The sequence below is a fragment of the Sinocyclocheilus anshuiensis genome, unplaced genomic scaffold (assembly GCF_001515605.1).
Source record: "Sinocyclocheilus anshuiensis isolate Anshui unplaced genomic scaffold, SAMN03320099.WGS_v1.1 scaffold815, whole genome shotgun sequence".
NCBI classification, from domain to species: Eukaryota; Metazoa; Chordata; class Actinopteri; order Cypriniformes; family Cyprinidae; genus Sinocyclocheilus; species Sinocyclocheilus anshuiensis.
In genome coordinates, this window is record NW_015549621.1 from 463,108 (window position 1) to 476,938 (window position 13,831).

Consider the following 13,831-nt stretch of genomic DNA (forward strand, 5'->3'; position numbering starts at 1 on the left):
GCGCCCCGTTCCACCCCTAATATATATATATATATATATATATATATATTATTATTATTATAAATAAATATATAAATGACAATATTCACAATTGTTTTATAAATCCAATACTTCTGAAATATATATTTAAAACAAATAGAAGGGGAGGTTTACAGTATACAAAAATGTAATTTCCAAGAGTCTCAAGATAGGTCCCCATGTGGCTTCACATCTTTTCTGTGAGGAGAGCTCACCAAAACGTAACTGTTCAATTTGGATAATGTAAATATCTCATTCAACCATCTCAGAAAACAAGGGGCTTGTGGAGATTTCCAATTGAGTAGTATCACTTTTTTGGCTGCAATCATGCCTACCGTTAGAGTCTGTTGATGAGTATTTATTATTATTATAAATAAATATATAAATGACAATATTCACAATTGTTTTATAAATCCAATACTTCTGAAATATATATTTAAAACAAATAGAAGGGGAGGTTTACAGTATACAAAAATGTAATTTCCAAGAGTCTCAAGATAGGTCCCCATGTGGCTTCACATCTTTTCTGTGAGGAGAGCTCACCAAAACGTAACTGTTCAATTTGGATAATGTAAATATCTCATTCAACCATCTCAGAAAACAAGGGGCTTGTGGAGATTTCCAATTGAGTAGTATCACTTTTTTGGCTGCAATCATGCCTACCGTTAGAGCCTGTTGATGAGTATGAGGAAGAACGTCCATTACATCAGAATTCCTTACTTGTCCCTATTTCTAAAGCCCAACCCTACCTACCCCTAGCCATATTGATCTTGCTGATCAGCATAGGTGTCCTCGAAGGTCCAAGAAGGGAGCCACATGGTAACAATTTGAGGAGCATGTGTTGCGGTCAATCTGCCAGCCCATCTGATCAATGTAAGGACACCACATCAAATTTAAATGATAAGCCTATTAAATACCTATTAGGCACTTTAATTCCACTTCTCAAATATTTCTGGCATTTTTACTTAAAATAAGCCTCTTCCAGCTGATATGAGATGGGAACAGGGAGACAAATATGATCGGAAAATAAACGTATTCAAACAAGTTGGTCGCATTAAAAGCTAAATCCACTGTCCTGTCCTTGATCTCCGGACTCCTGTCCTAGTTACCCAGCAGTTTCTTTAGCAATTTTGTCTGACTGAACCAGACAACCCTTATGAAACAAAAATATATGGTAATATACTGCAAAATATAATGCAATATATTACATAATACATTTCCATATATTGGAAACTAGTGCTTATATTATTCAATATACAGCAATATATGCATTGACAATATATATAGCTATAAATTGACACATACAAATATATTTAGAAATGAAGACAAAAATAAATATGCATTGTTTGATCCTTTATTGAGTATGTATTGCACATAGATGTTCCCATATAAATGTGAATGTATGTACACACATATATACACATTCACGGAATGAGTTACAGCAGATTTCTAGTTCCCAGCATGCTTTGCTTCTGACTGTTGAAGAAGAGTAAAAATGTTAAAATTAAGTGTTATTTCATGTGTTTTTGCTCAATATCAATATAGGGGGATATCTGTTAGTGTTTACTGTTGTATTATTTTGAAATGTAAAAGGGTTTCTGGTATGTGTAAGTTTGTGGGGTTACCATTGTGCAGAAGAGTAGAGTCTGTGGTCAGGAAGACGATTGGCCAAGCACCATTAAATTATATGTTAGTTTATTTAAACAGTAATGGTAGTGCACTGTTCAGCACAGTAATAGTCTGTTCACTAAGTGCTTTATTATGAGCAGGTGTGCTTATGCTATTGTAAGCTAGCTATATTTTAAAATATGAAACATGTATATCATAAATGATTGTTAAATATAAGAAATATATATTTCCATATGTGTGTGTATATACTGCATGAATATATGTTCAATGTATTTTTACACATGCAGTACCATATCTTATCACATGTACATCTATATATTATAAAGTGTATTACTGAATATAAAATGACATATATTGTGATATACAAGTAAATATATTGTCACATTTTCAATATATGAAAAGCGGCAATTCCTTATGCATTATTCAATATATTGTAATATATTTACACAATATATTATTCTGTATAATTTCTAATATACCATTATGTCGTTTATATATATATATATATTGATCATTCATATATTAGGAAATATATTTTCTTTGCGTAAGGGAAGAGAATTAATGCAAAACGCCTTTGCCAACAAGACTTAATGTAAATAGACACTCCGATTTGAATGATTTAGCAAACATTTTCCAGTGCTGTTTATTACCTATTTTTAAGGCAGGAAAAGTACCTTTTATACCACCGATACAGTACATGATTTTTCGCTCCTGAGAAAACATCACTGGGAAATTTAGATCACTTGTGTTTCACCGTTTATAACTGCAGAGAGATGACTGATGTGATTATAGGGCGAAATTATACAGCGGCTTTCTCTTTCTATCTTTTCCTCACTCTCACTGCTTCATCTTAGACACATTCCAGCAGCCAGTGAGTCACATGAACCACCATCATAATAAAAATCCCCATGCCCTCATATCTACAGAATGCACGGCCAGCTGTAAGAGGAACATCTCACAGCTGATAAACACAGCCTGATCCACTAGAACACTGTGACTCACAGTCAAGCTCTTATGCCTACAAGCAAGAACCAATCAATTATATATTCCTCCTTAAGCTCATATAGATCATATGTTCTGCTTCAGTCATATAATACTTATATCGCATGGAGGCAGGCAGATGATCTCTTATAGCCTCATCATTGGTTGTGCTGCACACATCACATGCAGGAGGACAGTTCACTTACCACCAGTTGCAACGGTGATCTCTCGCAACAAATGCCCATAAAATGGAAAATCAAAGGAGAGATTGACCCGCTGAGGATGAAAACAAGACAGAGTTTAGCTTGTGATTATAAAAAGATCTAAACAATAAGCAGAATCAATATAAAACTATTAATCAGTGAGAGACATAGAGAAAGAGAGAGAGAGAGAGAGGCCGTAATTACAATAAAACATACAGTAAGTGTACATCTAGATGGACTCTATGGACTCATTCTGTGGTCGGCTAAAGCAAACATAACTCTGCTAATACATTTGACTTCTGTCCTAAATCTATGGTGCGCTTGTCCGCTGTAGTTTCTTTTGTTTGGAAAGTGCAATGTGAGGATATTGCAGTCTGTTCCAGCAATGGGATGGCGACACACCAAAACCTGATTCCATTTCAGAGAAATGGGGCATTTGAGGATCAACACTTGGTCTGTTACCTTCATAATCCACACAAACAGACAAACCACGCTGTTTGTTATTTTTATTTTAGTTTGAAAATGAACATGAACAGTAATTGTTCTTAAATGTAGTAATTTCATATCATTTGCATTTCAGAAGATGTCTACTGCTTTCTATTTGTGTGTGAGTGATGAATGAATGAATGAATGAATTCTGTCTTACCGCTGCTTGTCGGTGTGTATTGGACAGGATGCCATGAATCTTCACCTTCTCCTTGTCCATCTGATCGATATTTACCCATAATTCTTTGCTCATAAGGTCACTAGGGCCAAAAGTCTTTGAGGTGTAGTAGTTATGATCTGTGTCCTCCTGCAGGGAAATATCAAACAGCCAGTCAGGTTAAAGGACACAATACTTACTGTCAAGAAAATCATACAGGTCTGGAACAGCATGACTGTGTAAATAACAACAGAAATGTTCCCTTTTCGGTGAACTATCGCTTTAATAAACTCAGAAGAAACAGCCCAGCACAATCTATATTTGTTTATGGTAGGCTTTTAACAATCAAGGGCCACAAGCCCATTCTGATTTTCATATCACAAACAAATACCATTTTAGGTCTTTCAGTATTGAAAACACACCCAAACACTCTCCTGAAATAAAAAAATATATATAGTCATGTTAACAAAAGTCTGAGCCAATCTCGTTTTGTTTATATGTATTTTCAATGCTGACCACATATTTATGAGGGACACTGAGAGGTTTAATGAACTGAGCTTTGATCAGCAGCACTTGTATAGGTGTCTAGCCTTTGCCTGGAAAATATGACGATATCAAAACTGCAAAAGGGTCAACTGAGTTCTTTTAGCCCAGTTCTCCCTATCCACTTAGGTGAAAAGAACAAAGTGTCAGTCATTTCACCAGCTGGGTGACAGAAAGATTTGAGAAAGAGATGATTGAGTGATTGAAACACAAGGTCATGATAAATGAGGCATATACGTGTTTTGATAAGTGTGGATTTATGTATGTGAGTGTACACATACTTGCAATGAGATGCTCCTGGTATATCAATTTTTTTTAAAAGTGACTAAAAACCTTGATGTTTTGACTAAATGAATAGTTCTGCAGGTTACATCTGCCAAGCAAACGGACGGAAAATCTGAGTGCCAGCAGAAACACAACCCATGACTGCTGATTAGTAACAGCATAATGCTTTGGACAGGGAGAGAAGAACATGATCAACTAACGGAAAGAAAATCAACTCAGAGAAATTGTATCCCTCAAATTACTGACCATTACATTTACATTTTACATTTACATTTATTCATTTGACAGAAGCTTTTGTCCATTTTCCACAAAGGCTATCACCAGTGATTCAATTATTATAAATGTGTGGGTTTTAAAAACAAAGCAAAATTAATATTTTGTCTACCAATTAGTCTAACGTGTGACAAAAACACTTGATCACATGACCAAGGCTATGAGTGTGACATGATTATTCATGATTATTCCTCTCCAATCGTCATTGTCCTGTCATAATAAATACTAACAAAAAGCCAAAAATATAACTTTACAAATATATATGAATTCCTGTATGGACACATGCTCTGTGAGTAGAAGACATGATGCATGACAAACTAACAATCCAAAAGAAGAGCCAATGGACATGACACTTAGAGCGTTAATGAAATCATCCTGGCTTGATCTATTGTTGTTTACTGAGCAAGGCAAGGCTGACTGTAAAACCCTAGGAGGAAATAACTTGATCAAAATTCTCTGCACTGTCTTATCAAAAACTCTGGCACTGAAGAATTTTACATGGAATTATATAAATAATACAATTCTCATAAAGAAAGAAATATGTCAAAGTTAAGGAGAGGTGAATATAAGGTACGCAATCTTTGACAGTTTGATCTCTTAAAGTGCAAAAGCAGAGGCTGAAACTAAAGCCTAAATTAAAGCCTGAGGCCATGTCATAAAAAAGCAACTGAAATTCAAGCCTTTGAAACTCAATGACAGAAGCACTTGTGTGTTGTGTGTGAAATAAATGATGCACCTAGTGTATGTGTGTATGAGTGTTTTATACAGGAATTTGTTTGTATACAGGAGCTGGTAGGAGTTCAAACAGTTAAGGCCTATTCACACCAAGGACGATAACTATAAAAAGATATGGTTCTAAAAATCATTCTCAATATTAAAGAATCCACACCACAGCTATAACGATAAAGGCACAGAGAAACAATATCATTGGAATCACTTTCAGAACGATTTTTCCAGCTGATGAATGATAAAAACATTGACACTCAATCAGAATCAATCCTGCTATAACGAGCTCGAGAATTTCAAGCGGTAGATAGATGAGCGTGCACTTAGAATAAACAGACGACATCGTCCTCTGATGTGGACGCTAATATAGTTAATTTTGTAGTTATCGTTCTTGGTGCGAATGGACCTTAAAGCTCCATCACACAGACCTTGTAAAACAACATCAAAGGAAACAGCCAGTGGACATTACAATTAGCAACTACAAACTGTGTACACAAAAAGTGCTTTGAAGTAATCATCATGTGGGGAAACTAATTAAATACTGAAAACATGTGCATGATGTTTTTCATATGCCTAAAATGACCACATAGATGGATGTACAACTCCTCATTGTGCTCATCCCGGCCACTAAGACCAGCCCACTAAGGTAAAGCTGAATTTTCAGCAGCCATTACTCCAGTCTTCAATGTCACATGACCCTTCAGAAATCATTCAAATATGATTTGGTTCTCAAGAAAAAAAAAATCATAGAGAGAGAGGCGTGAAGCAGGGCAGGGCCAAAGTTGTGGGAGTGGAGTGAGGATGGTGGAAGTGACACCTGCGCCACACACTGGTCTGGAATCCACAGAGGAGGTCTGAAAGTATAAAAGGAGGAGTGACAACAGTGAAAGCAAGGTGAGAGAGGACCAGGCCTGGGACTTTACGTTGTGTTTTTTTTTACGTTTATGCAGCATTTAGCTGTGAGACGGCTGTTGTTTTGTTGTTTGTTTAATTTGTTATTAAAGTTAAATTTTGTTAATAAAGTTTGTTATTTTTAAGTCTCACGACCCACCAGATGGTCACGACCCAGGGTTTGATAACCTGTGTCCTAAGGTCTCACGACACATTTTCTAAAAGTTGAAATTCTTTTACTTGAGCACTTCATTTTTTTTAGATTGCTGTGTGATGTGTGAGACGCTGCAAAAGATGCAAGCATAATGGTCAAAGATGTCCGTCTAGCATGTGTTTACATAGCAAAACAATGAAAAGTAGCGCAGTGGAATGGAAAAAGGCATGAATGGCCCCTTAGGGAAAATTTATATTTTGTTAAAGATTAAAGGCTACCATTATTTGGGAGCTGTTGTCTGCGTCGTCATCAGTCAGTATACCAGGTGAATCCTGAGACTCAGGCTTCAAACTGTCTTGACTGGCTTTGTTACTTTCCATTGGAAGAGGCTCCAGGAGAAGCCAGCGTCTCCTCCTCAACAGTTCCACAGTGACATCATCATCCTGTGACCATCCCTGAAGAATTGAATAAGCAGCTCCTGGAACAACACAAAACAACAACCAGTCCTATGAGCCTGAGAACATCTTGACATTACAAAACACAAAGCTTCATTTCGGAAGAAATTATGCTTGTTTCTTTTGAAAATGCAGACAGAAATCCCTCTTCCAAGCTTCTTACTAAAAAGGTTTATGGAGGTCATGAAAATCAGTTCATTGCTCAATTTTGTCAAATCCAATCCAGACAAACCTCATTTGTCTCACTACTGGCACTCACAATTGAAACATTACACACACTTATGCATTTTCAAGAATGTTAAACTGAGGATGGTGTTATGATGATAACACCAAATGGTTTCTGTGAGAGCCGAGGGTGAAAAGTAAAGAAACGGTTTCAACTGTGAGCCAAGAATCTCAGTCCATCCCAGTCTGCTTTTCTTCTTCTATGGTCTGTATATCACTCTTTATGTGCCTAATCTCTTTCTCTTATTCACCCACAAACACATACATGGGGCCAAATTCTTATGCAAATAAAGAGTCATGTGATCAGAGTTTAATTAAACCTTCTATTTAATTTGCTCTCTAGTCCTCTCATTGGAAATAAAGATGTGAGAGATGATGGGAGTGTGTACGCTGGAAATCAGGGCAACTGAACGGCCAAAATGGGAATCACAAAAGCACTTCATAATGTGATTGAGCAGACTAAACAAAAAGAAGGGGAAAAGAAGAAACAAAAAGGAGAGACCAATGATTCACCCTGGAATGTGGGTTAGCGCTCTCCAAACACCAGCTTAATCTAAACTAAAAGTCCAATGCGGTTGTCTGTACAGGTTTAGTCATAATCTCTGTGTTTTTAGAAGCTGAGGTCGAGTGAGGACAGAAGCAGTTTAGGCCTCAACAGCTTGGGCTGATCTTCATTCACATTCCACACAGAGATGGCTAAAGTTGGTCTAATGCTTAAGAGATAATGAACACTTAAATACATAAAAGCTTTCCTGGAGAATACACAGACTTGTGTGCACTGCAGCAGAAAGTTAGGTAGAAATACATTTAGCATTACAAGTGTTCTGTACAAAGGCATGGAGGGACAAGAGAGACAAAAACTAGCCAGAATGATTCTCAATTCTCTGTCTACTACTCATTATAGCTTGCATGGATTGTTCTGTATATAAACACTTCTGATTAGCATGCAGCAGCTCCGCTTGCCTGAACCAGAGCTCACACTTTCAAATTCAAGAAACACTTCTGGACATAAGACATTATTTTCCTGCAGATATATTGCTCTGATAATCCCAGCACACATCTCTGTTCATTCAGGTGAGCATCTAACCTGTTCTCTGCACTGCCAAACAACCCAAGTGAGAATGAAAGGGGAAAAAATGCACAACTTGTAGAATGCACTTTGTTTCCATATCATCAAGGTCTACTGTTCTTCCTTTAAACCCTCGATGTGAGGAAAGATTCCCAGAGCCAAGTCTTTCTGTAAAGTCCATTATACATAACAGGTCAATGAGGATTTAGAGAGACGGCTGTCACTGACTTTTATTGTCGCTGAGTGGAAATCAGTGTCTGCTCATGACATGCTTTGAAAAGCAACGGTAGCTGCACGGATCTCAGGCTGCCTGGCGGACATCTCGGCATGGATGAAAGAATATCACCTACAGCTCAACCTGGCAAAGACTGAGCTTCTTGTCTATCCGGAATGCTGAATCCCTGACAATTTTCAAGCGACAGCTGAAAACTCATCTCTTTCGAAGCTACTTGACTTCATCATAAAAAAAAATAAAAAATAAAAAAAATTAATTATCTCTTTATTTATTCCTTCTCTTTCTAGCTTGTACTTATTTGAACAATGTCTAAGAACTTGGTATTACAACCACTTCCTGTGTCTGTTTGCCTCTTTAAGAAGAATCGCTTTATGTATCCCCCAATTGTAAAAGCGTCTGCTAAATGACTAAATGTAAATGTAAATGTAAAAGCCACCACAGCAGGGACAGGATCTCTTTCTCTCGTGCTTGTGCTTCCTTTTTGCTGCGAGACTAAATCCAGTCCCACATTTCCCTCTCTTTCTCTCATTCATCATCCTCTGAGTGGAAGGTACCTTTCTTTTCAGCTCTTAAGATGTCCATGAATGAATGAATATCAAGCTATACATACAGATGCTGCGACAAAAACTTTGCACAACAAAAACTTTCCTCAAAAAAGAAAGATAGGACAACACTATGAAAAATTAATCATAAAAACCAATTGGAATATTGCTTCCAATTGGTTTTTATGATTCATTTCTTCATAGTGTTGTCCTATCTTCCTTTTTTGAGGAAAGTTTTTGTTGTGCAAAGTTTTGAAGTTAAATGTAATTAACATCATCATACAATGTATATTCTAATGCGAGAAGAGGAGGAGGAACCGGTTTGTGTGTGTTTTACCCATAAGAAGCAAGAATGTGTATCTTTGTGTGAATATAAAAGACAAAGAGAGGAAAGAAAGAGAAGGAGGGGGAGAAATTTAACCACAAATGTGAATTTCCTTCCAGTCATGTCTAAAAAGATCATAATGACTGATATATTACACTTAATTAATCTGAGGTGGACAGCCAGAGGGAGAGAACAAAATGGAAAAGGCGAAAAACAAAAGTTAATAGACCCAACCCTCTACATTGCGAGTAAATCACTCGCATATGCGACTAAATCTTCCCACATGCATTCATCTTGAGTCACTGCTCTGGAACAAAAGAAAACATACAATAGAGCAAAATAATAATAATAATAATAATACGAGGTACCAATAAGGGGTTTGGGTGAGGGGTGCTGGGGTTATGGGGTTCAGAACCATTCACAGGGCACTTTAAAGGTCAAAACCATTGCAAAACACTCCAATGTACAGTGCAGACAACTAGCTACTAGCTACAGAAGTCTAGAGGAGTTTGATTGATTGACAGTATATAAGGCAGACATATTAGTGTGTGTAATTACAGAGGAGGTACAGCATGTTGAAACAGGTCATCTGAACTCAGGATACACACAAACAGCTCTACATGTGAAAGAACGAACAAGTAATCAATGACCATAGCATCCATCAAACCTGAGGGACATCCTCAAAAAGTCTACATGATATGGTTTATGTTTATGTAACCAAGTGTTCACAGACAGTATTGATGTGCATTAAAGGTGAATTGGCTCACAGCATGGTTGTTATTGGTATCAGCAGTAAACAACTGCTTACAGCGGCAGAAAAACATATCCACATCTGTCTGAGAGTTTTCATAAAGACTTACATGCACATACATAAACAAAAATGTAAAAAATGTCTTTTCTACTTTGTTTCAGTATGACTGATTGTGTCACATAATTGAGTGATGTGTATGTACTTGAGTGCAAGAAGCAGAATGGCTTTGTAATCATTTCTACTGTGTGTGTCTGGGTGATAGTTTGGGTACATTGTATGGTCTGTGGCTGACAATAATGACAGAATACATATGGCTGGCTTTGCCCTAGGGTGATATAAGGTTTCATTTACTAACCATTCACACAGAGAGGTATACTTAACCCAGCTAAACACTGGCCTCCAAACCCATGCTCCAACCACACACAGCTTCAGACCATCATTTTTAGTACAATGCTATGATGGACAGAATGAAGACAAGTTTAACTTCACATCTGTTCTGTGGCAGTACATTCACGTATAGCTTGAATGTACTGCCAAATGTAAAACATGCGATATGAACATTCCCCCCAAAAGCACTGACAACTCTACAAGTTAATTTTTTTTCTTGACACTGACACCAAAATTCTTTGCCCCGTTTCACAAACCACTGTGTGATTGCTTGCTTTAATCTTTAAAAAAAGCTGTGTAACTCCAAAACACAGAATACATCAATCCAATGTCTTTGGATCATATTAAGCAAAGTTCATATTAAGCAGTCACATTCATTTATAAACCAGTGCGTTTGTGTGCACAGCGCATGTATAATTAAGAGTAGGCTATTCGTCCTTTGCTCAACGGTTTTTAATTAATGTCCTCCTCACCATTTAACCTCATCCATCTCCTGCTCTCTCACCGGTGTTATTCTCTTGCATTGCTCAGTCACACCAGTAATTTTTTTCAAAAGCCTCTATTTCCTTTGACCTGCCACACGTCCTGCTAGTTTAAAGTGCTAATGAGTGGAAGGTGACATTAGATCATAAAAGGATCTAAAAAAACATGAATTGTGTGTGTGTGTGTGCAGGAGGATGAATGTCACATACCAGCATACACACACATACAAAAACAGAATAAGTAATTTTTACAAAATTAGTGACACACTGTAGAATAAACAGAATCATAAGTAAAATACACGTTGTCAAAGAAGAATTGTCAGTGTGCCATTAAAGGTCAGCATCATACATAATAAAGTTTATGATAAAGTTGCTCTTTAGGCCACTAGTTGATTCATTTGCCACAAGCATTTAATTTGCAGGGACAAGCATTTAGATATTTAGAAATGTCAAAGATATGACCTCAGTATTGAGCCGACATGGCGTGCCGTGTATATCAGTAAAGTCATTCCTGTAATCCCCTCTTCACAAAAAAGCTTCAGCTGACAAGCAAATGCAATTAACTAAATGAGTGCAGAGCCATAAAGGCGTTTGTCTCAGAATGAACACATACTGCTTGGCTGCACTCACAACCAAAATTATACTCATAGCATAGCATAGCACAACATAACACAGCATAACATAACACAGCACAGCATAGCATAACATAGGATTGTCAACTTTTGGTTCAAAAATTCATTTTTAATTTCATCTTACTGTAAATTATAGTAATGCTCCAAAATAATTTTTTACAAACACAGAAAACTGAAGCCGTCGATATACTGTATTTAAAAAACAATGAATTCATCAAATGTATTAAATAATCAGCACTCAAATAAAAACTAAGTTGTATGAAAACATTACAATTGCTCATAAGGAGGTTTTTATATCAACTTTTTAATGATACTCTACTCCAATTTGTTGTTTGAAATCTACACATTTTTGGTGGGTGTAATTAAAAACGTGTTTTTCCTTCGATGCCAATGAAAAAAGATAAACAGGTCTTTGTGTGAATGATTCAATGACTTATTCAAAAAAAAAAAAAACAGCCACTAGTGTATGAATGTATCAGTGTTTTGAGCATTAGTTGAATGAAAGATTCAGTGACTCACTAATAAAGACAAGACACTTGACACCACCTACTCGCAGAACAATGTAACCTGCAGAAAAAAAATAAATGAAAAATCCCCACTGCTAATGTATATATTATATTATATTATAATAATTTATAAAGACATTTTTTTAAAGGTGCAAAGGCAACCATTCACTCACTATCTGGAGCCCTAGAAATAGATTATATACTGTACTGAGGAACTAAATTTGTGGAGATGCTTTCCAGGGTTGTGTGTACGTGTAAGATTTAAGGTTCTTGAGCTACAAGTCACTAGTTCAACACGCACCACTTATTCAACACACACCCACATAACGTTTCAATTATGAACTATGGGTGAACTATTCCTTTAAAGTAACATCCTGATTGTTCGTACTAAAGGTTATTTGTGGTAAACACATGAACAGCTTGAGAGTTCATTACTGTATGAACTGCTGCGCTACTATAGCTTTCTGAACTAAGAGCAGTGTGCCCACCCACGCTTTTCTGCTCTAATATCTACTTCATTACAATGGGCTTCACAGGAATGAACGTTCCTACATTTTTAAAAAGGTACTTCAACAGTCCTTTAGATGACAAATGTTTCTAAGCAGAGCCATTAACATTCATCGGACCCCCTGTGAGCTAAAAGGTTCTTTGCAGAATATGTTGACATGCTTTAATGTTCAAAAAACACATTATTTTTCAAATACTGTACATTATTGTAGGTCCTCTATGCCCCGCCTCTCTCAAACGCTTCGTTTTCTACAAAGTCCCTCCTTCCGACAAGCGCAGTCTGCTCTGATTGGCCAGCTGACCCAGTGCATTGTGATTGGCCGAACACCGCAAGCACTCGTCGGAAATGTAACGCCCCTTACCATAATCGCAGCTTCATCTTTCAAAATAAATGTAAAGACAGAGCCCGAAAGGGGAACAGAGTCGCGTGACAGACACAGAGATGAAACTGGTATGTGTTTGAGATGTGACCCCCTCTCTCTCTTTCTCTCTCTCTCACTCTCTCGCGCTCTCTCGTGCTCTCTCTCTCTCGCGCTCTCTCTCGCTCTCTCTCACGCTCTCTCTCTCTCGCTCTCTCTCTCTCTCTCGTTCTCTCTCGCTCTCTCTCTCTCTCAACTACAGTCTATTTTATTAAGTATGACGTCTTGTCGCAATTTTGCGACTTTGGCGTTTAGAGGGTTAAATCACATCATATGACCCCTTTAAGGTTCCTGGGTTTCATCAAATAGGAAAAGGTCCAAGATTGTTTCATCAAATATGACAAGGTTTATGGAACTGTTATATTTTGGAGTGACTATTTTGACTTTTCCATTCGCCAGTTGTGTTTAGGTTCAATCATGTGACACACAATAATAAATAATGATTAAAAAAAAAAAGGATTTGTCTATTCTTCAGTTTGATATATATATATACTACAGGGCTGTTGAATGATTTAATCTGATTGGCTGAAGAACTTTCTAAGGTATGCAATTATTTTCTGGGAAACACACAGCTAAAGTAGTTCCAGCCAGGTCTTGACTAGAGCCCGACCGATATGGGTTTTTTGGGGCCGATACTGATACCGATATTAGGGAGTAAAAAAAAAAAGGCAAGTTAGGGAGATATCGATATATCGGCCGATATTCTTTGTGTATATTATAGTACAGTACCAGTCAAAAGTTTGGACACTTTCCCATTGGTGTGTCCAAACATTTGACTGGTACTACATATAGAATACAGTATATACATAAACAGAATATATATACATAAACACATTTTTTGCAATGATCACTCAAATGTGGTGATCAAACACTTATAATGGTGACAGAGATATGTAAGGGCATTTAACAATTTAACAATAAACTTGCGATGAGTGCGATGCACAAAGTAA

General features: G+C 36.9%; 1 protein-coding gene across 1 annotated transcript in view; it reads right to left on the bottom strand.

Annotated features, from left to right (window-relative positions):
• LOC107659453 (plexin domain-containing protein 2-like) overlaps positions 1-13,831 on the bottom strand; it is a 68,817-nt gene that overhangs the window by 21,638 nt on the left and 33,348 nt on the right. Inside the window, exons 2-4 of the mRNA XM_016448402.1 lie at positions 6,625-6,824; positions 3,478-3,624; positions 2,835-2,904 (exon numbers count right to left, since the gene is read on the bottom strand). Coding sequence (XP_016303888.1) covers positions 2,835-2,904; positions 3,478-3,624; positions 6,625-6,824 — 417 coding nt within the window. The remainder of the gene's footprint in view (positions 1-2,834; positions 2,905-3,477; positions 3,625-6,624; positions 6,825-13,831) is intronic.